The sequence below is a fragment of the Dendrobates tinctorius genome, unplaced genomic scaffold, assembly GCF_039654945.1.
Source record: "Dendrobates tinctorius isolate UK_male_01 unplaced genomic scaffold, ASM3965494v1 ptg000023l, whole genome shotgun sequence".
NCBI classification, from domain to species: domain Eukaryota; kingdom Metazoa; phylum Chordata; class Amphibia; order Anura; family Dendrobatidae; genus Dendrobates; species Dendrobates tinctorius.
This window is the reverse complement of record NW_027361691.1, coordinates 12,110,519-12,137,439: the sequence shown is the minus strand read 5'-3', so window position 1 is coordinate 12,137,439 and position 26,921 is coordinate 12,110,519. Positions and strand designations below refer to the sequence as shown.

The 26,921-nt window shown below is 43.8% G+C and overlaps 1 protein-coding gene across 1 annotated transcript in view; it reads right to left on the bottom strand.

The window, feature by feature from the left end:
- Positions 1–26,921, bottom strand: part of LOC141084514 (putative N-acetylated-alpha-linked acidic dipeptidase) — an 88,399-nt gene that overhangs the window by 8,593 nt on the left and 52,885 nt on the right. The window contains exons 5-14 of the mRNA XM_073569269.1: positions 25,229–25,354; positions 24,431–24,617; positions 22,988–23,081; positions 22,424–22,522; positions 21,963–22,048; positions 15,867–15,986; positions 13,145–13,227; positions 2,631–2,694; positions 2,447–2,514; positions 1,067–1,158 (exon numbers count right to left, since the gene is read on the bottom strand). Of these exons, the coding sequence (XP_073425370.1) occupies positions 1,067–1,158; positions 2,447–2,514; positions 2,631–2,694; positions 13,145–13,227; positions 15,867–15,986; positions 21,963–22,048; positions 22,424–22,522; positions 22,988–23,081; positions 24,431–24,617; positions 25,229–25,354 (1,019 nt within the window). The remainder of the gene's footprint in view (positions 1–1,066; positions 1,159–2,446; positions 2,515–2,630; positions 2,695–13,144; positions 13,228–15,866; positions 15,987–21,962; positions 22,049–22,423; positions 22,523–22,987; positions 23,082–24,430; positions 24,618–25,228; positions 25,355–26,921) is intronic.

Here is a 26,921-nt window from a genome sequence, read left to right as displayed (position 1 = left end):
CAGATCAAGCTTACGCTGCATGGCTGGAGGTTGTTGGTGGTTGTTATTGGAGAAAGCATTTGGTGCGTTTTTTCTGTGACTGGTGCTAGGTTTTGAGTGTGTGATAATTCTCTTTCTTCTCCTACTTTGGTTTAACCCCATCCTTTACTCCCCGATGCATTCCTCGGTTACATGTATGAGTATATTTGTATGACTGGTATTTTCCTTTATCCCTGTTCGTTTTACACTGTTAGTCTGGTTGATGTATTTTGGTTCACTACTACTCCCCTGTCCCCTGGATGGGGGAAGGGTACAGACTAAGGGCAGATTCAGAAGATAAGGCAAGGCCCCAACATCTTCATTATCAGAATTAATCTGGGAAACAGGGCGAGCTAGGGCGTCCCTAGCGTTAGGAACAGGAATGGAGCCCCTGGTCTCAGAACATCCGGCCACAGAGTCTTGATAGAAAGTGAGAAAATACCCTAATATGACTAAATACCCTTGTTTTTCTGTAGTAAATACTAGGAACATGGGAGGAGGCACTGCTGTGACCATTGGGGAAAGCAATGTTGTGACTAACGAGGAGCAGCACAACTCTGTTAACTAGGGGGCAAGTTCAAAACACCTATTATTGATGGGGAGAGAAATACAATACTTTGTATTTAAATTACCCCGGGGAATTCTAGGGTAAGCGGGGGCACTACTGCACCTACTGAAAATAAAAAGGAAACTCAGATATGGCTACAGGGGAAAGGAAGGCAATTACTATGAAAAGAAGGGGGCACTGCTGTGAATACTGGGAACGAGGGAAACCGCCCAAATTCTAAAATGCCGGAATTTTTTTGTCCAATAATGATGGCCGACGATTTTTTAAACGTTTTATCAATTTCTGTAGCCCCCAATGATAAATCAATATGGGATCAAGTTGACCCACAAAACTAGTGAGGCCGTTATCATAAGCGCAAGAGCTTTTGCTTTTGGATGCTCGCACCTGCTACAATCTGAACATGTGTCTTTAGTCTCTGCGATTACTGATGCCAGTCGGCTGGGATGTGATCCATCCCACCGAGCGGGTGAACCACGTTACCTGGGACCATCTTTATAGTCCGTCCAGTTGTTCTTCTTGTGCCAACTTTCATACAGAGATTTACCTTCAAAACCTTCATCTGGGCTCTGGATCTAAGGAGAATGAAAGAAGCTGAAAACGGCAAACTGATGGTGTAGAGACTTCTGGAATGTGTCGTCAGTTAAAGATGTCCATATATTTACAGGTAAAGAGGTCAAGCCACCTGGAGCCCCGGTGGACCATCCTACATGCATAGGGTTGGCCTGACTCTCAAAAATAGACTTTGATTTTGGATCCATTATTCCTCAGCATTTACCAGCGGCTTATCTTCCTTTCCTCTTCCCGCCTGGGGGATTTTCTAATTTTGCTTTTATGTCTTTCCTCCCTTTCTTCCCACAGCAATAAACTTTTTGATTTTGCCTTCCTCATAACCATAATCTTTTTCCATGACGAGTCGTAATTTTGAACGACATCATTCATTTTAGCATTCAATGTATTGGAAAAAAAAACTCCTAAAAGGTGTTAAAATTATGCAAAATAAAAAGCAATGTTGCAATTTTTTGGGGGGTTTAGTTTCTGATGTTCATTGTGCTGCAAAAATGAGCTGGAAACAGGATTCTTCAGGTCAATGCAAGTACGGCACTATGAAAGGGAATCTGTTACCCCATTTTTGCTGTATGAGCTGCGGCCACCGCCATCAGGGTCTTATCTACAGCATTCTGTAATGGCCAGGATTAGGAGGCAACAGCGCACTCCAGCGATCCCGGCTAGGTTCAAAGCAGAGCTCAGGAGCTTGTAAGCGCTTTTACACTTTCAGTCACAGTTGCCGTGGTGGTCGGTCTCCTAGGCAATGAGCTGTACCCCCCAAAAAAAATGTGTTAATATCTCAAGAACGTCTAAAAATTTTAAGAAACAGTAAATTGCAAAATGGCTTGCGTTTACGAGGACTATCCGACAATATCCATTTATAAACCCTTTAAGTGGTTTTCTTCAGAGCTTGCACGTTCTGTGATCTTTGCAAATACTGTTCGTATCTAGATAGTGCCTTGCTAGGACCTTCCTTCTTATGACATCATCACAGAGCTGCAGCCAATCACTGAGCTCAGCGGTGATGCCGTAGTTGCGACGTCACTGCTGCAGCCTACCAAGCACCAGAGGCAGCACAAGACCAGTGCGGTAACTTTCAGGATGTAAATAAACTGGGGCAATATTTTCAATATTTTTCAAAATTTTGGGGTATAGTGTGACCTGTGCCAATTTTATCACAATGGTTTGCGTTGTTCAATAAATCTGGAGCATCATTAGAATGTCTGGTCTAAAATTTACACCAATTGTTAGTCGACTTACTGAAATTTACGTTAAAATTTTGGAAAATTAATTTGCTGAGTGCTCAATAGTTACCTCTTTTGTTAAACTGTACACCAGACGATATAGCAAAGGGGTGCAATCAACTCTTAAAGTATAGTTCCCTGGGGGAAAAAAAAATATTTAAAAAATTATTGCAAATTTTGTAAAAATAATGGACAAAGGATTATGGTTGAAGACGGTTGGTTTGTGTTCACACTGTCAGGACAGTAGCTCTTACCTTCCACAGAAGAATCGGCATTGATGTAAGCCACTGCCCTATTTTCAAGTATTTTGACATTCTCCTATGGGCAAAAAATAGGACACAGATAGGAAGACATTATTAGCACTACCGGCATCTACGTTCTCCAAGATCAGCACAGAAGAGGAAGAGGAAAACTGCACATCAAAAACTTGCAGAACTAAGCGTTAAAAATTCTGCCTGTCCACAGTCACCACTAGAGGGCGCTCAAGAGCTTAGGGCATGACACAGATGATATATTTAGGGCAATTGTTTTATCGTCAAAATTGGGTAAAATTGTTAATTTCTTGCAAAAAACAGCAATTTTAATCTACTTAAAAAAACCTCCGTTCTCAAGAACCGAGGTATTTTTAGTGTTACAGTTTAGTGTTCCTTGTCTAGGCAGCAGTCTAGCAGCGGCGGCTGAGCATACACAGTGCTTACAAGCTCTTTTTAAATAGAGCTTGTAATCGCTGATCCAAATCCATCTGGATCGCACAATCTGGACAGCTTTAGTGTACCTGTACTCTTGCAATGCTCTTCTAGCATCTGAAAGTTGACGCCTAAAACTATTGGTTCACTGGTCCGAAGAATAACTCTCCAGGAGCACACCACTCCCAGCAAATAGAAACCAGTGTAATTTAATATATCAGCACTTTTTTTTGCTAAAGAAAAACACAAAACAAAAACAAAAGTAGTAACATCAGCCTCTCACCCAGCCAAATGAGATCTCACACTTTGCACTAATGAGGGGCAATATCCTGAAACACTGTGTCTGTATTTTGAGATTCTGTTTTGGCTTTTATCCTAAGTCACCTTTCAAGGCCCGCTAAAGGGTCAATAGTGACTTGTAAGATCGCTGCTTCCAACAGGTGGCACTATAGGGTTCAAGTCCTTTTCCTCTCCAAAGAGGCAATTTGCATACACTGTATAGTTATTCAACTGACCTGTTCACTTTTTGTGCATGTCACATGTGTTTTTAATCTATTAGTTTCTTGCTCAGCAAGGTTTGGGAGATTCCCGCCCCTCTCTTGTGTGTCATGCACACAGCGTGCCTATATCAAGAAGCGCCTTTCTGAATCCTGCTCATATAGCTACTTGTTGTGAATTCACTTTCTGGCCTACCTCCGGTTACTAGTGAAGGTAGTGGAGCTGGTCATATTGACAGAGGGGTCGCGAGTTCTCTTTCCAGGCTCCCTCTGGTGGTTACAGGAGGTAATGGAGCTGATCTAATTAACAGAGGTCTGCCACCTGATAATGAGGAGGACGATTGGACATCTGGAGTTTCTGATTGGATTTAAGACAGCCGACTCCCTCTATCCCTACTGGTGATTTTTTTTCCTGCCTCCTGAGGTCTTAGTTTCCAGTTCAGTCCCTGCATGCTCAAGCTTAGTGTTCTTTTGCTATTGTTCACATTTGATTTGGTTTTGTCTATTCAGTTTTGTGTGGTCAGCCAGTCCCGGCTGTGGATGTGCTGAATTTCCATCCTTACGTTACTGTTTGTGCCAGTTTGTTTTTGTCGCTTATTAGATTGGCCTCTCTTTGCTCTGCTTTCAGAATATATCAGAGTGCTGATATAGTAAGCGAAGTCTAGTGACTTCAGTATTTTTCTATCAGACGTGTTGGACATTTTTTGCAGTGTTTTTTGCGTGATGGCAGACAAGAGTCTTTCCTTTCCTGTCCTGTCAGTGTGGGCCCCATCGTTTGCTCAGCCTATTTTCCTATCTGCATTTGTGCTTTCATCTTGTCTCACCGACAATATATGTTTGGGGGCTATCTATTCCTTTGGGGTCTGCTCTGGGGCAGTTTACCGTATATACTCGAATATAAGTCGAAATTTTCAGCCCAAAAAATTGGGCTGAAAGTCCCCCTCTCGTCTTATATTCGAGTCATATACAAAGGGGGTCAGAGTGGGAGGGGGGGCGGGGGTGTCAGGTCATACTTACCCGTTCTGACGCTGTCGCTTGAGTCCCCAGCTTCTCCCCGTGCTCTCTCTTCCTGCCTTCAGCGGTCACGTGGTGCCGCTCATTAAAACTCATGAATATGCGCATATTAATGAGCGGTATCACAAGACCGCTGAATGCAGGAAGAGAGAGCACAGGGAGAAGCTGGGGACTCAAGCGACAGCGTCAGGACGGGTAAGTATAGCGATACTCCCCTGTCCTGCGTCCATGGCTGCTTGCTGCTGTCTGTCATCGGTCAGTGACTTCAGACAGCAGAGGGCGCGGTGACGTGGTTAGTGCGCGCCGCGCCCCCTGCAGTCTGAACGTCACTGACTGATGACGTGCAGATAGCGGTGAGCAGCCATGGACGCAGGACAGGTGAGAATCTGACACCCAGCGACGGAGAGGTGAGTATGTCATTTTTTTTATTTTTACATGCAGCAGCAGCTTGGGGGCAGCATATGAGGGAACAATCTATGGAGCTATTTATGGGGGCAGCATATGAGGGAACAATCTATGGAGCTATTTATGGGGGCAGCATATGAGGGAACAATCTATGGAGCTTCTTATGGGGCAGCATATGGGTGAACAATCTATGGAGCTTCTTCTGAGGACACCATATGGGGGAATAATCTATGGAGCATTTCCCACCCTAGACTTATACTCGAGTCAATAAGTTCTCCCAGTTTTTTGTGGCAAAATTAGGGGGGTCGACTTATACTCGGATCGACTTATACTCGAGTATATACGGTAGATTTCACCTTTCTTGCTTTAGGCTTATTTAGTTCTCCGGCTTTGTCGAGGCGTCTAGAATCATCGTAGGTACGCTCCACGGCTACTGCTAGTTGTGTGGATAGGATCAGGGGTCTGCAATCCGCTTAGTTACCAACCTCTCTGGTTTTCTGTGCCTTAGCTTGGTCTTGCTTTCCTCCTCAGTGACCCAGTCATAACAGAATCATCAGCCTAAACCACAGATTCTAGGGTACTCAAAAGCAGGAGAGAATTGTAAAAAAAAAAAGTGTCAATTTTTATATATATATATATATATATATATATATATATTTTTTTTTTTTTTTTTTTCCTCTTTTTCTCTGGGGCTGTAGAAGGATTTTTTTTTTCTTTAATGGAGATTAAGCAATTGTTTGATCGTGTTAAGCAGCTCGCTGCTGAAGTGCGGGGAATTTCTGCCTATCTCGTTCAATCACCTGCTGTTGAACCAAAAATCCCTACTCCTGATGTGTTTTCTGGGGATCGGTCTAAATTTTTGAATTTTAACAATAATTGTAAACTATTTCTTGCATTGAAGCCTAACTCATCGGGGAGCTCTGTGCAGCAGGTTAAAATTGTCATCTCCTTGCTGTGCGGCGATCCTCAGGATTGGGCTTTTTCTCTGACACCTGAAAATCCTATTCTGACTAATGTGGATGCATTTTTTTAAGCCTTGGGGTTGTTGTATGATGAACCTAATGCTATTGATCAAGCTGAGAAAACCCTATTGGCACTGAACCAGGATCCGGATTCTGCAGAGTTATACTGTCAAAAATTCCGAAAGTGGGCGGTCCTTACTACATGGAATGATGATGCCTTAGCAACTCTCTTTCGGAAAGGTTTATCAGAAACTGTAAAAGATGTTATGGTGGGATTTCCTGTTCCCTCTGGTCTTGATGATTCTATGTCATTAGCCATTCAAGTTGATCGGCGTTTACGTCAACGTAAAATTACACGAGAGGCATTGCCGCCATTTGAACAAACGTCTGAACCCATGCAGTGTGATTGGGTTTTGTCTAGGGCGCAACATCAGGAGTTTAGAAGGCGTAATAAGCTGTATTGTTCTGTGGAGACGCCTCTCATACTAGTTCTGTCTGCCCTAAACGAGAGAAACGTTTTGCGCCCACATTTGCGGTGGGCAGTGTACAACCTAAGTTCCTTATGGCAATTATTCTGATCTGCTCCTTATCCTCATTTTCCGCTAAGGCTTTTGTAGATTCAGGAGCAGCTTTGAATCTGATGGACTTGGACTTTGCTAAACGTTGTGGTTTTCCCATGATACCCCTGCGGACTCCTATCCCTTTGAGGGGTATTCTTGCTACTCCTTTGGCGGAGAATAAACCCCCGTTTTGGACCCAGGTGATAATGCGGGTCGCCCCGGACTACCAAGAAAATTGTACATTTTTGGTGCTGCACAATTTGCATGATACTATTATTCTGGGTTTTCCCTGGTTGCAAACTCATAATCCTGTTTTGGATTGGAAATCTGTGTCTGTGGTGAGTTGGGGTTGTCAGTGTGTTCTTAGTGACACTTTTGTTTTCTCCACCTCTCCCCAGTCTCATGATATTCCTGATTATTTGGCTGATTTTTCTGATGTATTTAGTGAGAGTAAGTCCGCGTCTTTGACTCCTCATAGGAGTTATGACTGTGCAATTGAGTTAATGCCCAGGTGTAAATTTCCAAAGGGTTGGCTTTTCAACTTATCGGTACCCGAACATGATGCTATGCGATCTTATATCAAGGAATTATTGGAGAAGGGTCATATGAGACCATCCTCTTCACCCTTAGGTGCTGGGGGGTTTTTTGTGACCAAGAAAGATGGTTCATTAAGGCCTTGTATTGACTATCGTTCCCTTAACAAAATCACTGTTAAATATCAGTACCCGTTACCCCTGATTTCTGATTTATTTTCCAGAGTTAAAAGTGCCTGCTGGTTTACCAAGCTTGATCTCAGGGGGGCGTATAATCTTATTCGCATCAAGCACAGGGATGAAAGGAAGACGGCGTTTAATACTCAGGAGGGACATTTTGAGTACCTGGTGATGTCTTTTGGGCTCACTAATGCCCCTTCTGTCTTCCAATCCTTTATGAACGATATTTTCCGGGACTTTGTGGATACGTTTTTGATCATTTATCTGGATGACATTTTGATCTTTTCCAGTGGTTGGGATTCTCATGTGGAACATGTCCGGACTGTGTTCCGGATTTTGAGGGAAAATTCCCTGTATGTTAAGGGATCGAAATGCCTCTTTGGTGTACAGAGGATTTCATTTTTGGGATTTATTTTGTCTCCGTCGGCTATTGAAATGGACCCGGCCAAGATACAGGCCTTTTTTGACTGGGTTCAGCCCACTTCTTTGAAGGCCCTTCAGAAGTTTTTGGGTTTTGCTAATTTCTATCGTAAATTTATAGGTAATTTTTCTGGTATTGTTAAACCACTGACTGATCTGACCAAGAAGGGCGCTGATGTGGTGAATTGGTCTCCAGAGGCAGTCTCTGCATTTCAGGAGCTTAAGCAGAGATAAACTTCTGCTCCGGTTCTACTGCAACCTGATGTCTCACTTCCATTTCAGGTGGAGGTAGATGCTTCTGAGATTGGTGCAGGAGCTGTTTTGTCCCAAAAAGATCCGGTGCCTTCTTTTCTCGAAAATTCTCCCCATCTGAACGTAATTATGACATGGGGAATCGGTAATTGTTGGCCAAGAAATGGGCATTTGAAGAGTGGAGACATTGGTTGGAGGGAGCTAGACATCAAGTTGTGGTCCTCACCGACCACAAGAATTTGATTTATCTTGAGTCAGCCAAACGCTTGAATCCTAGACAGGCTAGGTGGGCCTTGTTTTTCATGCGTTTTAATTTTGTGGTCTCTTTTCTTCCAGGCACTAAGAAGGTTAAGGCGGACGCCCTTTCTAGGAGTTTCTTTGCGGATTCTCTTATTGTGACCGAGCCTACTGCCATTATAGGTGAGGGGGTAGTTCTTTCAGCCATCTCGCCCGATTTGAGACGTGCCCTGGAGGAATTTCAGGAGGACAAACCTGAGCGCTGCCCTATGGGAAAATTGTATGTTCCTGACCAGTGGAGGAAGAGAGTGATGTCTGAAATTCATTGCTCCACGTTGGCTGGTCATCCAGGTATTTTTGGTACCAGAGATTTGGTGAGTCGGTCTTTTTGGTGGCCTGCCTTATCTCGTGATGTCAGGAATTTTGTGCAGTCCTGTGGGACTTGTTCTCGGTCTAAACCCTATTCTTGTTCTAGTGTTTTGTTGATGCCCCTGCCGGTGCCCAAGAGGCCATGGACCCATAGCTCAATGGATTTTATTTCTGATCTTCCTGTCTCTCAGAGAATGACTTATCTGGGTGATTTGTGATAGATTTTCCAAGATGATCCATCTTGTACCACTCCCAAAGTTGCCATCTTCTTCAGAGTTGGTGCCCTTGATTTTACAACAGGTGGTTCGGTTGCATGGGATTCCTGAGAACATTGTGTCGGACAGAGTGTCATGATCCAGGACGGGGTTTCACTTTGGCCCGTCCTGGTCTGATTGGGGGTTATTTATTCCACCTCTCCCTGGCAGAGGGCGTCTTTTTAATGCTCACTGGACCTAGGTCCAGTGTCAGTTATACTCCTGCCCTCGGCTGAGTTAGTTGACCATACTTGTGCCTTGTGCCTGATATCTTGCTTGCTTGTTTGGTTTTGAATTGGTTCTGTCTGTTACGAGTTCTGCCTGTCCCTCTTGTACTGCGCTACCTGTCGTGTATGACTCTCTGCTCATGACCCGACTTCTCTCTGCTCGTCCCCTTGGTACTGCGTCGCCCTCTTGTGTATGACCTTTGGCTTTGTCTGACCTCCCGTCTGTTTACCCCTTCTGTACCTCACTGTCCATACTGTGAACGACCTCTGTTTTGCCTGACTCTGAGTTTGCTGTCTTCTGTGAAAGCAGGACGCTAAGCCCTGCCCCCTTGCAGTCACATGACCGTAGGTCCCGTGCCGGCTTGCTAAAATTCATCACTAAGGTCCTGTGCACTTATACTTTCTGGCTATTCTGGTCCCCAGGGGTCCCTACAGAGCGGGTGAGTCCCTGCTCAGCGGAGGCTGTACGCCGGCGCTGTCAGGATCCTGATACAGAGGAGTTCTGTTTGTTTCCAGATTTTGGAGAAACTTTTGTTCCAATCTGGGAATTCAGTTATCTTTCTCCTCTGCGTTTCATCCTCATACCAATGGGCAGAGTGAGAGAACAAACCAGACTTTGGAGTCCTATTTGAGATGTTTTATATCTGCTGATCAGGATGACTGGGTCTCATTTTTGCCCTTGGCCGACTTCGCGCTAAACAATAGAGCTAGTTCTGCCACTTTCTGCAACTTTGGGCTTCATCCTTAATTTTCTTCAGGGCAAGTGGAATCTTCGACCTGCCCAAGGGTGGACACTGTGGTAGAGAGAATTCAGCAGATTTTGGACCAAGAGGTGGATAAGTTGTCCCTCTCTCAGGAAAAGGCCCAACGGTTTTCCAACCGGCATAGAACCATTGCTCCTCGGTTTAAAGTGGGTGATATGGTTTGGTTGTCATCAATGAATATTCCTATGAAGGTTGCGTCTCCAAAGTTCAAGCCAAGATTCATTGGACCTTATAAGATTTTGGAGATTCTTAATCCTGTTTCTTTTCGATTGGCTCTTCCAGTTATGTTTAAGATCCATAACGTGTTTCATAAATCTCTGCTGGAGAGGTTTGGGGAGCGAGTAGTTCCTATGGCGGCACCTCCTGACCCTTTATTGGTTAAAGGCAATGTGGAATATGAGGTAGAGAAAATATTGGATTCTCGTTTGGCTAGACGGAGACTCCAGTACTTGGTCAAATGGAAGGGCTATGGCCAGGAGGATAATTCTTGGGTCTTTGCTTCTGACATTCATGCCGATAGATTGGTTCGTGCTTTTCACCGGGCCCATCCTGATTGGCCTGGTGGTGTGGATGAGAGTTCAGTGACCCCTCCTCAAGGGGGGGTACTGTTGTGAATTCACTTTCTGGCCTACCTCTGGTTACTAGTGAAGGTAGTGGAGCTGGTCATATTGACAAAGGGGTCGCGAGTTCTCTTTCCGGGCTCCCTCTGGTGGTTACAGGAGGTAATGGAGCTGATCTAATTAAAAGAGGTCTGCCACCTGATAATGAGGAGGACGATTGGACATCTGGAGTTTCTGATTGGATTTAAGACAGCCGACTCCCTCTATCCCTACTGGTGATTTTTTTCTGCCTCCTGAGGTCTTAGTTTCCAGCTCAGTCCCTGCATGCTCAAGCTAAGTGTTCTTTTGCTATTGTTCACATTTGATTTGGTTTTGTCTATTCAGTTTTGTGTGGTCAGCCAGCCCTGGCTGGGGCTGTGCTGAATTTCCATCCTTATGTTACTGCTTGTGCCAGTTTGTTTTTGTCCCTTATTAGATTTGCCTCTTTTTGCTCTGCTTTCAGAATATGCCAGAGTGCTGATATAGTGGGCGAAGTCGAGTGACTTCAGTATTTTTCTATCAGATGTGTTGGACATTTTTTGCAGGGTTTTTTGCGTGATTGCAGACAGTGTCTTTCCTTTCCTGTCCTGTCTAGTTAGTGTGGGCCCCATCGTTTGCTCAGCCTATTTTCCTATCTGCATTTGTGCTTTCATCTTCTCTCACCGACAATATATGTTTGAGGGCTATCTGTTCCTTTGGGGTCTGCTCTGGGGCAGTTTAAATTTCCCTTTTCTTGCTTTAGGCTTATTTAGTTCTCCGGCTGTGTCGAGGCATCTAGAATCATCGTAGGTACGCTCTACGGCTACAGCTAGTTGTGTGAATACGATCAGGGGTCTGCAATCCACTTAGTTACCAACCTCTCTGGTTTTCTGTGGCTTAGCTTGGTCTTGCTTTCCTCCTCGGTGACCCAATCATAACAGGTACTGTTCACATGATCAGGTTTTAAATATATTTGCTAGGACTGCTCCGAGATGGGTATACCGTGACGTTGGTGGAGTGGCTTAGTATTCATTTTTTGCAAAAAACGTATCAACTAAATACCCAGTTTTTGTTATCATCTTTTTACTAGCACTTGCTGTCTACTGTATATATATTTTTTACAACAAAGTATTTTTGCACGTTTATCACACTGTGTTTTTTCTTTGTGCTTCAATTATTTGGTTGTATTTAATCTGAAAGTAGCATAATGCATGGGCAGAGAGCCTGATTCCAGGGATGTGTCACTTGCTTTCCAGTTCCTGTAGTTTCAATACTATCAGTGTTTTGTTCAGCAGGAGATGATCAGTAGAGGACTAAGTGTCTCATGCCAGGCAGTCCAGCTAATCTGTATAACTCCACCCCCACCACTGATTGGCAGCTTGCTGACAGTGTACACAAGAAACTGCCAATCAGGGAGATGGGCGGGGTTATGCAGAGCTCAACATTTTGAGCACAGCTACACCTACAGGAGAGAAAAAAGGAATTCTATCAAAACTGCACCAAAAAGTCCAGTAAGTGATACATTCGTGGAAGCGGGCTTTCTGACCCTACATAGCACTGATTTTGGATTAAATAGCAAAAACCTGCTGACGGATTCCCTTTAATGCTAAAGGATATTTGTTGACTTTATTCACATGACTAAAAAAATGTGCAAGACTTATCAGTGACTTTCTTTTCCACAACTATTTCATGGAGTGATTTTGCTGCTAGTCGCATGGGATTCTGGATCTGCAACGCCCAAATTGAAACTCGCAGATATTTTACGAGCGAGTTGCAGCCGTGCACGACTCTAATTGACGTCTATGCTGACAAAGTTGAATGCGATAAGAAATCCAGTTTGGGCTTCTTATGACTGCCTCATCGCATTCACATGCATCCACATTCTCAATCATTGGCCATGCGTCAGCGAGTCTCATACAAGTTGTGCAATTGTAACCATTTGCCTCATTTATCAGCCGCTTTTGGCCGGCAGCTATTCTAAAGCTGAAGTCTGGCTGTACCAAAAAAAGAAAAACATAAATCAATATATAAAATCGTATGCGACTGTGATTTGGTGAATCATGTGCGACTTGCGACCAAAAATGTAACATGTGCATAGGTGTTTTTGCGACATGACATTATTACATTGCGAAATTCATGTGCTATGATTAGAGTCACAGTGTCGCCATAGGGTGAAAAAACTTCAAAAGCTACACAGCTATGCAGGGGTTTTGGAAATTTGTCTCCGTAAAATGCTGTGTTCATGATCTTTACACATTAGAGCCACATCGTTTGTCTTCATGGTTTATGGGACCTTTGGATGCAGCTATGTGGTAGACTTATTGGCCAAATAAATATTTCCCAGAAGAGAATTGCGGCTTTAAGTCTCCTCATCTCGGCATGCTTAGCATGTCAATCTCTGCAAGGAGAAATGATACTTCTTGTATATCGGTCAGATGCCTCTCACACAGCCAAACCAGATCTTACACTTTGCACTGATAAGAGGCAGTACCCTAAAACACAGTGTCTGCAAATTGAGATTTTGGTTTGGCTTTTATCCTAAGTCATGTGACAAGGCTCGTTAAAGGGTCGACATTGACTTTTAGGATTGCTACTTCCAATAGGTCACACTAGAGTTCTAGTCCTCCTCCACTCTGAAGAGACAATTTGCTTATTTCCCACAGGAGCTTAAAGTCTACTTATCTCGGCATGCTTACCATGTCAGTCTCCTCAAGGAGAAACGATACTTCTTGGATACTTCTGAAGCTAAAATTTACTTTATAGATCACAAATTAACATTCCTCAGTTGCTCAATTTAGTATAAAGAAAACTAAAATTACAGACCCATTACCTCTGCCCACTCTGTGGAGCCTAAAAGTCCAAACTCTTCTGCATCCCAACTGGCAAAAATAATCGTCCTCCTCGGCCTCCAGCCTAAAAGGAACAATATGTAGGGGATTGAGTGTTGTCCTCTATGGTTGACTCTGATCCTGTCTGTGTGTAACCCTTTGAATGCCTTGATTACTATTGATGGTAGCATAGAGGTTGGTTAGACCACTGTTCCCCAACTCCAGTTCTCAAGAGCCACCAACAGGTTAGGTTTTCAGAATTTCCTTAGTATCGCCCAAGTCGTGGAATTATTGCCTGGGTAGGTGAGCAGATCTCACCTGTGCCATACTAAGGAAATCCTAATACACTAATATACAGTACACTGTGTGCAGAATTATTAGGCAAATGAGTATTTTGATCACATCATCCTTTTTACACATGTTGTCCTACTGCAAGCTGTACAGGCTTGAAAGCCAACTGCCAATTATGTAAATCAGGTGATTTGCATCTCTGTAATGAGGAGGGGTGTGGTCTAATGACATCAACACCCTATATAAGGTGTGCTTAATTATTAGGCAACTTCCTTTCCTTTGGCAAAATGGGTCAGAAGAGAGATTTGACGGACTCTGAAAAGTCAAAAATTGTGAGATGTCTTGCAGAGGGATGCAGCAGTCTTGAAATTGCCAATCTTTTGAAGCATGATCACCAAACAATCAAGTGTTTCATGGCAAATAGCCAACAGGGTCACAAGAAGCGTGTTGATAAAAAAAGGTGCAAAATAACTGCCCATGAATTGAGGAAAATCAAGCATGAAGCTGCCAAGATGCCATTTGCCACCAGTTTTGCCATATTTCAGAGCTGCAACGTTACTGGAGTATCAAAAAGCACAAGGTGTACCATACTCAGGGACATGGCCAAGGTAAGAAGGCTGAAAAACGACCACCTTTGAACAAGAAACATAAGATAAAACATCAAGACTGGGCCAAGAAATATCTTAAGACTGATTTTTCTAAGGTTTTATGGACTGATGAAATGAGAGTGACTCTTGATGGGCCAGGTGGATGGGCCCGAGGCTGGATCAGTAAAGGGCAGAGAGCTCCACTCCGACTCAGACGCCAGCAAGGTGGAGGTGGGGTACTGGTATGGGATGGTATCATCAAAGATGAACTTGTGGGACCTTTTCGGGTTGAGGATGGAGTGAAGCTCAACTCCCAGACCTACTGCCAGGTCCTGGTCCTTCAAGCAGTGGTACAGGAAGAAGTCGGTATCGTTCAAGAAACACATGATTTTCATGCAGGACAATGCTCCATCACATGCATCCTAATACTCCACAGCATGGCTGGCCAGTAAAGGTCTAAAAGAAGAAAAAATAATGACATGGCCCCCTTGTTCACCTGATCTGAACCCAATAGAGAACCTGTGGTCCCTCATAAAATGTGAGATCTACAGGGAGGGAAAACAGTACACCTCTCGGAACTGTGTCTGGGAGGCTGTGGCACATTGCAATGTTGATCGGAAACAGATCAAGCAACTGACAGAATCTATGGATGGAAGGCTTTTAAGTGTCATCGTAAAGAAAGCTGGCTATGTTGGTCACTGAATTTTTTTTTTTGAATGTCAGAAATGTTTATTTCTAAATTTTGTGTTGTTATATTGCTTTACCTGGTGAAAATAAACACGTCAGATGGGTATATATTTGGTTTTTATTAAGTTGCCTAATAATTCTGCACAGTAATAGTTACCTGAAAAACAGATATCCTCCTAAGATAGCCAAATCTAAAAAAAACCCCACTCAAACTTTCAAAAATATTAAGCTTTGATATTTATGAGTCTTTTGGGTTGATTGAGAACATAGTTGTTGTTGAATAATAAAAAGAATCCTCTCAAATACAACTTGCCTAATAATTCTGCACGCAGTGTATTTTTAAAAAAATGGACAGAAATTTTTTTAAAAAATTAGATCAACAATGTTAGAGATACTTTATGAAAATTAAACTAAAACTGTACAAACGTAAACATAAACCTACATAAAAAGTCAGAGTGTAGCACAAAAACAAGCGATATTTGTTTAGCATTTTTTTGTGCAAAATTAGCAAAAAGAAAAGAAAAATACACTATAAAATGTGAAAAGGATACAATTGCTGTTTTTTTTTTACCCTCGGGTTCAAGTTGTAGGTGGCCCAAGGCGGTGCTATTGAAAGTCATAAAAAAGAACACAAGCCCACATACCAGAGAAATTGTTAAGGTCCTCAATGAGTCACATCTTTAAAAAAAAAATCCTCATAATAGATTTTTTTGTTCTGCAGAGATCACTTTTCAGAAGTTTCATTATCTTTATAAGTATGACTACATCAACAGGTAAAACCTATACAGTAGATAATACAGGATACACCCTTGTCTATGGATAGTGTCACAGGTCATCCCTTCCCTCCTCTCTGCACGATGATCTCTGCACAGAATCCAGAGCATGCCCACATTACTCCACAGTAATAGTCAATGGACATCTCCAAACTATTGTTTCTCACAGTCCATGTGACTGCCATAAGGCACATCTCTAAATGCTGTTATCAGCAGCTCAAGATGGCCACCCTAATGATCCTGAATAAAAAAAAAAAATCTACAAATAAAAAAAATAAAAACATTAAAAAAAATTATAAAATTATTCATGATCTGCCTATAGTTGTAAAAAGGAAAGGTCACAATTTCAGATGAAAAAAAAACCCAAGAAAAGTCAGAGATCTTACCTTGCCTTTTCAATTTTCCAGCACTTCTGACAATTTCATTCACCACAGCTGCTCCACTTTGTGGGTCCAGGCCTCCAAACACCCAGGAATCCCGGTGGCCCCCGAGGATGACATATCTGTCTAAGAAGGACATTGGCCTGTTTAATAATAATGCACGATGCACTGAAGAAGATCAGAGCCCAAAATGGATACCACCGTCAGCCTCGAGAAAATAAATCTCCCTTCAGTGTAATCTTATGGGAATCATTTTTAAGACAGGTGTGAGGAGCTGGCTACTTACTAAAGACTATTGGACATATGCACGTAGAGCGGAGTACGCGGCTCTAAGGGATGCAGACTTTTTCCAAACACGGAGCACCGGTTACGCCATTATTATTGTTGTGTTTCATTAAGATTTGTTTGCTGTGTTTTATTAGAGATTTGGTTGCTCTTCTTTTCAGCCTCAGGAATAAATGTTTCCATTGAGTGACAAAAGCAGAGGAAGACGTGCTGGTTGGATCTTATGTAATATATAATTACCAATAAACTCTGTCACACAGTTCCGGCGCTTGTGTCGCTTCCACCATGCACCGCGACTGGAAGCTGTGACAGAGCCGATCGCCATATTGGAACACCCAAGTTATGGGTATTCCGATATGGCGGCCGGGATTCATATCCTCCGCCAAGCTGTGCGTGCACCACTCATTGACTGAGCCGCCTGCTGACTGAGCCGATGAGCGGTGCCGTGCGGGATTCTAATCCCCCGCCATAGCTGCCGCACGCTCATTGGCTGAGCCGCCCGCCAGCTCAGCCAATGAGCGGCACGGGATTCAAATTCCCCGCCAAGGCACGCGGCACCGCTCATTGGCTGAGTCACCCCTGGCTGCGCGGCTTTGGCGGGGGAATCAAATCCCACGTGGCACCGCTCATTGGCTCAGCCGGCGGGGCGGGGGATTTGAATATGTAAAAAATAGAATTAAAATAAAAAATAGTTATATACTCACCTTCCGATGGCCCCCGATCTCCACTCCACGCGCCTGGCATCTTCTGGTCCCAGTAATGCTTTGCGAGAAACACCGCTGATGACGTCGAACTCTCGCGACAGTTACATCATCTCCGGCCCTTTGCGCTAAGCATTACTGGGACCGGAAGATGCCGGAAGCGTGGAGAGGAGATCGGGGGCCGTCGGAAGGTGAGTATATAACTATTATTTATTTTAACAGAAGAGCAGCACACATGGAATTATACGGGTCTCCAACTGGCAGGAGAGTGGACCCCATCTGCGGCATGGGGCGGGGGAGAGAGAGAGAGACCAGAATGGGGGGGTGAGAGGACCATGCATACCAGGATTGAGGGTGAGGGGACCATGCTTACCCGGATAGGGGGGGTGAGAGGACCATGCATACCTGGATAGGGGGGTGAGGGGTACCATGCATACCAGGATAGGGGGGTGAGAGGACCATGCATACCAGGATAGGGGGTGAGAGGACCATGCATACCAGGATAGGGGGGTGAGAGGGCCATGCATGCATTCAAATCCCACGCGGCACCGCTCATTGGCTCAGCCGGCGGGGCGGGGGATTTAAATCCCCCACCAAAGCTGTGCGGATGTTCATTTCACTGCACTCCCGATGCAATAGCCTTGGACCTATTTCTATTGCATACATAAGGCCAGACAGGAGATTGCTAAAGATAAATGTAAAGCAATCATTCTATTAATCTCAGTATCTCAGGGGCCTCAAGAAATTGTTCTCCCAGCCACTAGGTCCATGGAATGGATGGGAAGCCATCACCACAGGGGGTCTCACGTGAAATCCCAGGTGATGGGGCAGAGCCTGAGTGAGACACCCTCACCAATGCACAGTTAATCTTGGAAGGGAGTGTTTTCCGAGGGCCAGGTTCAGTTCTTGGGGTTGTGAGGGAGGTTTAAAGTATTGAGGACATTAGAGAAAATGTTGTTGTTGTTGGCTGGAGGTCGTGATATCTGTCGTCTGGAGGAACATAGGCTGTGAATTCACACTATACCGTCTGGAGATACCAAGAGCTGTGGGCCAACTAAAAGTTGGGAGACAGTGGGTCTCGCCTGGTATGGGGCCAGTGGAACTACTGATCCCATGATGGGAACTTGTGGATTGAGGACATTGTATTTTGGCCATCTACCTGGAATGTATAACCGTGGATGGAGGAAATAAAGCTAGCTGCATCGCTAACCTGCCTAGGTGATTATTACAACCCACAACCTCAGATCCTCCTGTCAAAATCGACAGTTTTATTGCTGATGGGGAATTTTATAATTGCCAACTTTCATGGATGGTCTTCTGGAAGGTGACCGATTGCGGTACATCAAAGGTCTGGCGACTACCATTCGTTCTGACTCCTCCTTATTCACGCCCCATGATCTACACCCTTAATGTGCAATTGGAAGCCAGGACTCATTCTGATGATGAAGCATTTCAACATCTTGTACAAGAAACCCTCTAAAAGTGCTGATTTTAGGGAAGTTTTAGTTGCTCCTTGTAGGTTTGCGAAATCCTCAGGAAGGGCTCTCCTTTTTCCAGAAGCCACCTAAATATTTATGGAGAGTCAGCAAGTATTGGGAAAGTGAAGCTCTACTGGTCACTAGTCAAGGCTTTAATTTTGACCACTGTTTCTTGATTGGAATGTAAAGTCAGGTTAACTGTTCCAAATGGGACAGCAATAAAGGAAGAGTAGGCGTGATGAGCAAACCACAAATTTGCAGAGATTGTTCCAATTTAAAAAACAATCCTGGCAAAGTTGAGGATGTACCAGACTGAAAAGAGTGGGGATTTAGACAAACCCCATCCACAAATGTTCAGTTCCCGTAATGGGCAGATTTAAGCCATTCCAAAATTGCCGTCTATGTTGGTAACTAGAATATGCACAGATGGCTATTGTACAGAAAAAAGTCTGCATGTTGCGGTTCAAGTATGCACCATGATGCACAAACTAGCTGCAGGTCTCTTGAACTGTACAGAACTTGATTGCCTCATTTATGTCTATGAGGCTATGGAGCTCACGTCCGAAGATCCACGACCAGTCTGTGAATCACAGACCATGACACACAGAGATATATGAAAGTTGAATATTAAAATATTCATACTTGCAAACTTTTATGTGCTTTCTTCTCATACCAACCCCCGTGTTTGACAGTTTCCACCCATTACTACCCCCTGAATGTGCATGTGGGCTGAATCTGATGGCCCAGCATCTGAGCTTCAAGCAAAGAAGTGTTGGAGGAACATGGTCTTGCAGGAGGTTCATGCAACAGTTGGGAGATTAGCCGCTTTTTCAGAATGTCTCCTTATTTTCCGAGAGTCTCCTCCTGGAGAGTCAAAAACTATGTTCTAACTTCTTAACCACTGGCCTGCAAGTCATAGGCGGAACCGCTGTTGCTTCTCTTCCTCCCCAGGCAACCTGTTCTTATCATTGTGAAGTTCACTCTGTCCGCATCTACTCTCCTTCCAACCTCCAAATGGCCGTCATATACCGACCTCCAGACCCGACCACTGCCTTCATTGACCATTTCTCTACTTGGCTTCTTCATTTTCTTTCAACTGGCATCCCCACTATCATCATGGGTGACTTCAACATCCCCACTGATACCCTTCAGTCAACAGCCTCCAAACTCCTGTCCCTTACTTCATCCTTTGGACACACATTAGACCTGGTCTTCACCCGCCTCTGCTCTTTTTTCTAACTTAACCACCTCCCCTCTCCCTCTATCCGACCACCATCTACTCACTTTCTCATCCATGTCCTCCTCTCCTGGCACCCATGTCCAGTAACATGCGTACCCCCGCAGAAACCTCGCACACTTAGACACCCACACGCTCTCTGACTATTCTACCACTGACATCCATATCCTCACTCCACGACACAGACAGTGCCACTGTTTTCTACAATGCCACTCTCGCATCAGCTCTTGACACGGTCACCCCTCTTGTTCATGTCAACACTCGCTTTCAAATCTGCCCTCATCTCTGCTAAACAGGCCTACTTCACAACCCTCGTGTCTTCCCTATCTTACAACCCCAAACAGTTATTCAAAACTTTTAACTCCCTCCTCCGCCCACCACTGCCCCCTCCAGCCTGCCTCATCTCTGCCGAGGACTTTGTCACACACTTCAGAAATAAGATTGACCAAATAAGGCAAGTCTTCATCATTCAACCTCCACAACCTCTTTGTACACCAGACCAATGCCCAAACCCCATAACCTCACTCTCCAACATCACTGAAGGGGAGCTTAATTGTCTCTTCCCAAAATCGCACCTCACAACCTATGCACTCGACCCCATCCCACCTCCTCCCCAACCTCACCACCACACTTATCCCATCCCTAACCCACCCCTTCAACCTATCACTAACTTCGGTACCTTTCCTTCTGCTTTCAAACATGCCACAATCACGCCTATCCTTAAAAAGCCAACTCTTGACCCAACCGCTATGTCCAGCTATCGCTTAATATCGTTGCTTCCAAACTCCTGGAGCAGCACGTCCACTCTGAACTTTCATCCCACCTACCATCTAACTTGCTCTTTGACAATCTACAATCTGGTTTTCACCCCCATCACTCCACTGAGACAGCCCTGACCAAAATTACTAATGACCTACTTACAGCCAAATCAAATGGATAGTACTCTATACTCCTGCTTCTAGACCTGTCCTCTGCATTCGACACACTTGACCACTGCCTCCTACTACAGATCCTCTCCTCCTTCGGCATCAAAGACCTCGCTCTATCCTTGATCTCCTCATACCTTTCCAATCGCACATTCAGCATCTCCCACTCCCACACCACCTCCTCATCCCACCCTCTCTCTTTTGGTGTCCCCCAAGGCTCTGTTTTTGGACCCTTACTCTTCTCAATCTATACACTTGGTCTGTCCAGAATCCCAGAGTGTCTATCAGCCATATCCTCCTTCTCCTCTCGCTTCGTCAAGCTCAATGTGGACAAATCTGAACTCATCATCTTTTCTCCATCTCACAGATCTTCATTACCCGACCTAGCTATAACAATTAATGACATCACGCTTTCCCCAGTACCGGAAGTCCGCTGCCTCGGATTAACCTTTGACTCTGCCCTGTCCTTCAAACTGCACATCCAAGCTCTTTCTACCTCCTGTCGCCTCCAGCTCAAAAATATTTCCAGAATCCATCCTTTCCTCAACCCTCAATCTACTAAAATGCTTGTGCATACCCTCATCATCTCCCGCCTCGACTACTGCAACATCCTTTTCTGTGGTCTCCCTGCTAACACCCTCGCACCTCTCCAGTCCATCCTTAACTCTGCTGCCCGACTAATTCATCTCTCTCCTCGCTACTCCTCCTCTTCTCCCCTCTGCAAATCTCTTCACTGGCTCCCACTCCCTCAGCGTATCCAGTTCAAATTACTAATAATAATGACCTACAAGGCCATCTATAACCTGTCTCCCCCATATGTCTCTGAACTAATCTCCCGATACCTTCCCTTACGTAATCTCCGATCCGCCCAAGACCTCCTTCTCTCCTCCACACTTATTCGCTCCTCACCCAACCGCCTCCAAGACTTCTCCCGAATTACCCCTATCCTCTGGAATTCTTTGCCCCAACAAGTCCGACTATCAACCACATTTGGATCCTTCAGATGGAACCTGAAAACCCACCTCTTCAAGAAAGCCTACAGCCTGCAATGACCCCACTACCTCCTTCTCTCTCACCACTACCGGAGATATCACCTCAACCAACACCGGAACTGCTGCAACCCACCAACCTACTGTCTCCTTCCCCACCATCCTGTAGCATGTAAGCCCGAAAGGGCAGGGTCCTCTCTCCCCTCTTTATCAGTCTGTCATTGTTAGTTTGTTTACTGCAAGTGATATCTGTAATTTGTATGTATCCCTTCTTATGTACAGCACCATGGAACCAATGGTGCTATATAAATAAATAATAATAATTGTGACATTATACAGAAATACTTGTTTATCACCATCCGCATCAATGTACACATACTTCATAGCCTACATAGTGAACCTGTGGTCAGGAGATCACGGTTGGGCTCAGACAAAATCTCTGATAATTGACTATATTATACAAGTATCACAGTAGTCTACGGTCACCTGGCTCCACCGCGCCTTTGATGGTTCCTATGACATTGTAAACTCTCCTTATCTCGTTGTAGGAATGGATGTGCATCTTTACCTTCCTGAAAGAAAAAAAAATGGAACCAGGATATTCAGGAACTTAGGATAGGTCATCTATTAAGATCAGTGGGTTTCTGAGTCTCAGCACCCCCCCTGATCAACTGATTGAAAGTGCTACACTTCTAAAGGGTACAGCGCCGTACATTGTGTAGTGGTCATGAAAGGTACTGCAGGCTCTCTCATGCAAGTGATTAGGACACAGCTTGTAGTACCATTTACGTCCACTAGCTGTGCTCTCTCCAATGCTGTTTGGCACCTTCAGTCAGTTGATAAGTAAGTGGTCCCATTCACACGTGATATTGACCTATGCTAAGGATAGGTCATCAATATGTAAGTCCCATGACAACAGATCAGCCAGTAGAAAATTAGTCACTTACTGGGTTGCAAAGCTTCCAGAGAATCCAGGTCCGATGTTATAAGACACATTTAGATTTCCCTTCCAAGTGCTGTTTGGGGCTGAGGCTCCTCCTATATGACTACAAATTATAACATTACATTTTATCATGAGTTGTAATCCCATGTAGGGGATATGGAGCTCTTAGCACTGGAAATATATATTAAGTGATCATTTGGCATAGCATGCTGGTATTTCAAAGGTTTTACATTAAAGTTAATTGTCTATGGTAACATTAAAATTTTCACATTGGATTTTCATAAACCACGAGGAATCTGCATTAACTCACAGACACCATGGGAGATACACCACTTGGGCAGAAATAAAGTAATGCAAATATTAACAAGAACTTTTTATTAAAATGTATAAAATCCAGAGCGTCACCATAAAATTATACAGAAAGCTAATAGCTTTCTAAAATCGTCCTTGGAGCATAAAAGTAAAAAATAAAATCCAACTACACTAATTTTTTAGTATATACTGTATATGTTATTTGCATCCCTTTAATTTCCCATCTAATGAAGCGAATACTAATAGCGATACTCACCGTAATAACACCTCAGCATCTTCATAACTGATAGGATGGACTAGGATTTTGGGAAGTCCTACACCATCTTTTACATCCGACCTGTAGGTGTATTCTGCCAAAACATCAGCACCATTACCTAATATTACGTTGGACGCCAGCACACAATACAGTAGAGGAAAACTAGGCGTTAATCACAAGATACTCAGGACCCTTCCATATTAGATGAAGTTTAAAGGCATGCCCAACTTGGCAGTGGAGGACGTGAAGGATTCTGAATGTGAGCACTAACGCATGGAAAACCACCAAGGAACATCTGCTGGTGGATCCAGAATATGAAGATGGCTTACCTGGAAATGGAAAGTTATGATGGATCTAAAATTTTCTAAGGCAAACGCTCTGGTTTTTGGGAGTATTGAGGATCATTGTTGTATTGGGACCATAACCACTAAATCAACTGGTATTGAGAAGAGGATCATTGTAGGGATCATGGTACCCACTGAAGATAATGGGCCATAAGTTTTGAAGGCATGCTCTTGAGTTAAAGGGGATTTACTTCTTAAAAGACAAAAAATAGTACTTAAATGTTCATAAATTAATATTAGCAATTTACCATTATAGCTCAGGTATGAAAGATGCGCTGATGTCCTGCTGTAAGGTCCAGGCCATGTAGGTCCTTTTCCAGTTTGTGTCCGGTACAGAACAGTATTTCCTGTGTCGGCATGTTACCAAAGTTGTATGTAAAGGAGATTCCAGCCCACTATTTCATTAGTAACAATATCCCTGCTTCACTATCCAAACATTGGTTGTGACAGAGAAGGGGTGTGGTCCGCATTTGCTTCGGTAATAAGCAGTCAGCCAGCCTATTTTACATACAGTATTGTTCACAAGCCGACCAGGAAAATGCTGCCTTGTGTCCGACACAACCAAAGATGACCTGCCAAATCCTGGGACCAAACCTTGTAGCTGAAAATTTGTCAGAAGCATAACTAATTTGATGATATTTTATTACCATTTTTTGCCCCTTTAAAAAAAATAAGAGTTTTGCCATCAAAGACTCATACTGCAGAACTGTCCTACGAGTCCAACCTTAAATCTTTAACTGCAATAGACAGAAGTTATAAATGAATTTGCTGTTTAGATCACAAATGTTCTTCCTCAGGTCCTATCTTGGTTCGTAACCTCCAATTGACACATGTTCTTCTCTTCAGGTCCATCTTGGCTGGTAACCTCCAATTGACACCTGTTCTTCCTCATGTCCCATCTTGGTTGGTAACCTCCAATTGGCATGTTCTTCCTCAGGTCAATCTTGGTTGGCAACCTCCAATTGACATGTTCTTCCTCAGGTCATATCTTGGTTGGTAACCACCAACTGACATGACCACAAACCAAAAGATAATGAATTTACCCAAAAGAAAAAGACATGATCTAAGCTGAAAAACAGCAATAGAATCTAGAACATACCTTTTGCAGGATAACCTGGTGTTAGAGGATCCCCTGCTCCATTAAGGTTCAGCACATTACCACGTTGAGCACCACCACCCGGTAGGTTCCAACCATCAGGATAGGGCTTAACCCCTGGAGCGCAGTAATCAGCTGGATCGGAGAACAGAATAATTCCCTTGGCTCCTGCTTCTTCTGCATTTCGAACCTTGAGTATCAAGAATATATATCACCAAATCACCAAAGTTTACCCTATCCAAACCACACTGTCTTCAAAACCTGTTTAGCAATTATCTCAAAGCAAACCTGTGCTAGATTTTTGTTGACATATGTGATATCCACCACCACAAGATCCACAACATTGCAGTTATTCCCCACTGTTTTTTTTTTTTTTTAGAATCCTCCATACTGTTTCAGAGATGTGGGCATTTTTATTTAGTACTAATGTTTATGATCTTTATAAAAGGGCATGTCTTACAGGGTAATTATGCAGGGCAGTCTAAAGACACGCCTAAGAGGATCCTGTGAGCAATGCCCTCTTGATTAAAAGTCAGTTTATAATCACATGATGTCATAGACCTAATGAAAAAGAAAAGAATTATCTGGGTAGAACGGCAAAATGAGCAATTGTAAGTACACAGTGCTGTATGATGATTGCAATATATTAAGAGGGTGAAAACTGTGATGGGAGGAGGAGGGCTTCTTTAAGTAAAAAAATAAATCAATATACCATCACTTACTGAGATGGGGTTAACCCCTTTAAACTGGAATTGCTTCATTAGGATATTAGCAACATAAAAGCTATAAATGGTTTCATACCTTATTGCCTCTAAAGATTTTTCCATATCTTGCAATAGCAATCTTCCCCTGGACTGTAATGTTCAAAACCCGGTCAAGATAGAAAAAGTCTTCTGTACGCCCGTAATTTACATATACAAGCTCTCCCTGCAACATAAAAGATGATAGATAAGGATCCTTCTAATAGAGTTTAGCAGACTCTAATATCAAGAATACGGTTATACACTCACTGGCCACTTTATTAGGTACACCTGTCCAACTGTGTGTTAAGACTTAATTTCTAATCAGCCAATCACATGGCGGCAACTCAGTGCATTTAGGCATGTAGACATGGTCAAGACAATCTCCTGCAGTTCAAACCGAGCATCAGTATGGGGAAGAAAGGTGATTTGAGTGCCTTTGAACGTGGCATGATTGTTGGTGCCAGAAGGGCTGGTCTGAGTATTTCAGAAACTGCTGATCTACTGGGATTTTCACGCACAACCATCTCTAGGGTTTACAGAGAATGGTCCGAAAAAGAAAAAAAATCCAGTGAGCGGCAGTTCTGTGGCCGGAAATGCCTTGTTGATGCCAGAGGTCAGAGGAGAATGGGCATACTGGTTCGAGCTGATGGAAAGGCAACAGTGACTCAAATTGCCACCCGTTACAACCAAGGTAGGCAGAAGAGCATCTCTGAACGCACAGTGCGTCGAACTTTGAGGCAGATGGGCTACAGCAGCAGAAGACCACACTGGGTACCACTCCTCTCAGCTAAGAACAGGAAACTGAGGCTACAATTTGCACAAGCTCATCGAAATTGGACAGTAGAAGATTGGAAAAACGTTGCCTGGTCTGATGAGTCTCGATTTCTGCTGCGACATTCGGATGGTAGGGTCAGAATTTGGCGTAAACAACATGAAAGCATGGATCCATCCAGCCTTGTATCAACGGTTCAGGCTGGTGGTGGTGGTGTCATGGTGTGGGGAATTTTTTCTTGGCACTCTTTGGGCCCCTTGGTACCAATTGAGCATCGTTGCAACGCCACAGCCTACCTGAGTATTGTTGCTGACCATGTCCATCCCTTTATGACCACAATGTACCCAACATCTGATGGCTACTTTCAGCAGGATAATGCGCCATGTCATAAAGCTCGAATCATCTCAGATTGGTTTCTTGAACATGACAATGAGTTCACTGTACTCAAATGGCCTCCTCAGTCACCAGATCTCAATCCAATAGAGCATCTTTGGGATGTGGTGGAACGGGAGATTCGCATCAGGGATGTGCAGCCGACAAATCTGCGCCAACTGTGTGATGCCATCATGTCAATATGGTCCAAAATCTCTGAGGAATGCTTCCAGCACCTTGTTGAATCTCTGCCACGAAGAATTGAGGCAGTTCTGAAGGCAAAAGGGGGTCCAACCCGTTACTAGCATGGTGTACCTAATAAAGTGGCCAGTGAGTGTATATTGTTTGCACACTCCCTTTAATTATGTACCTCTAGGTGGCTCAACTTTTTCATGGTGTGATCCCATCTGGTGGCAAAACATAACGGCACAATGAATAAATGATTTTTCAGTTAATATTATTATGGATTGCTTCTTTTTTTTTTCTTTTACACATATTGAAGGGGTTTTAAAATTTTGTGGTTAAAGGAGTTGTCCACTATTTGCATAACCCCTTAAGAATCCCTGAGTGTCCCCAGTGAAATAACACCTATGCTCATCTCCTGTGC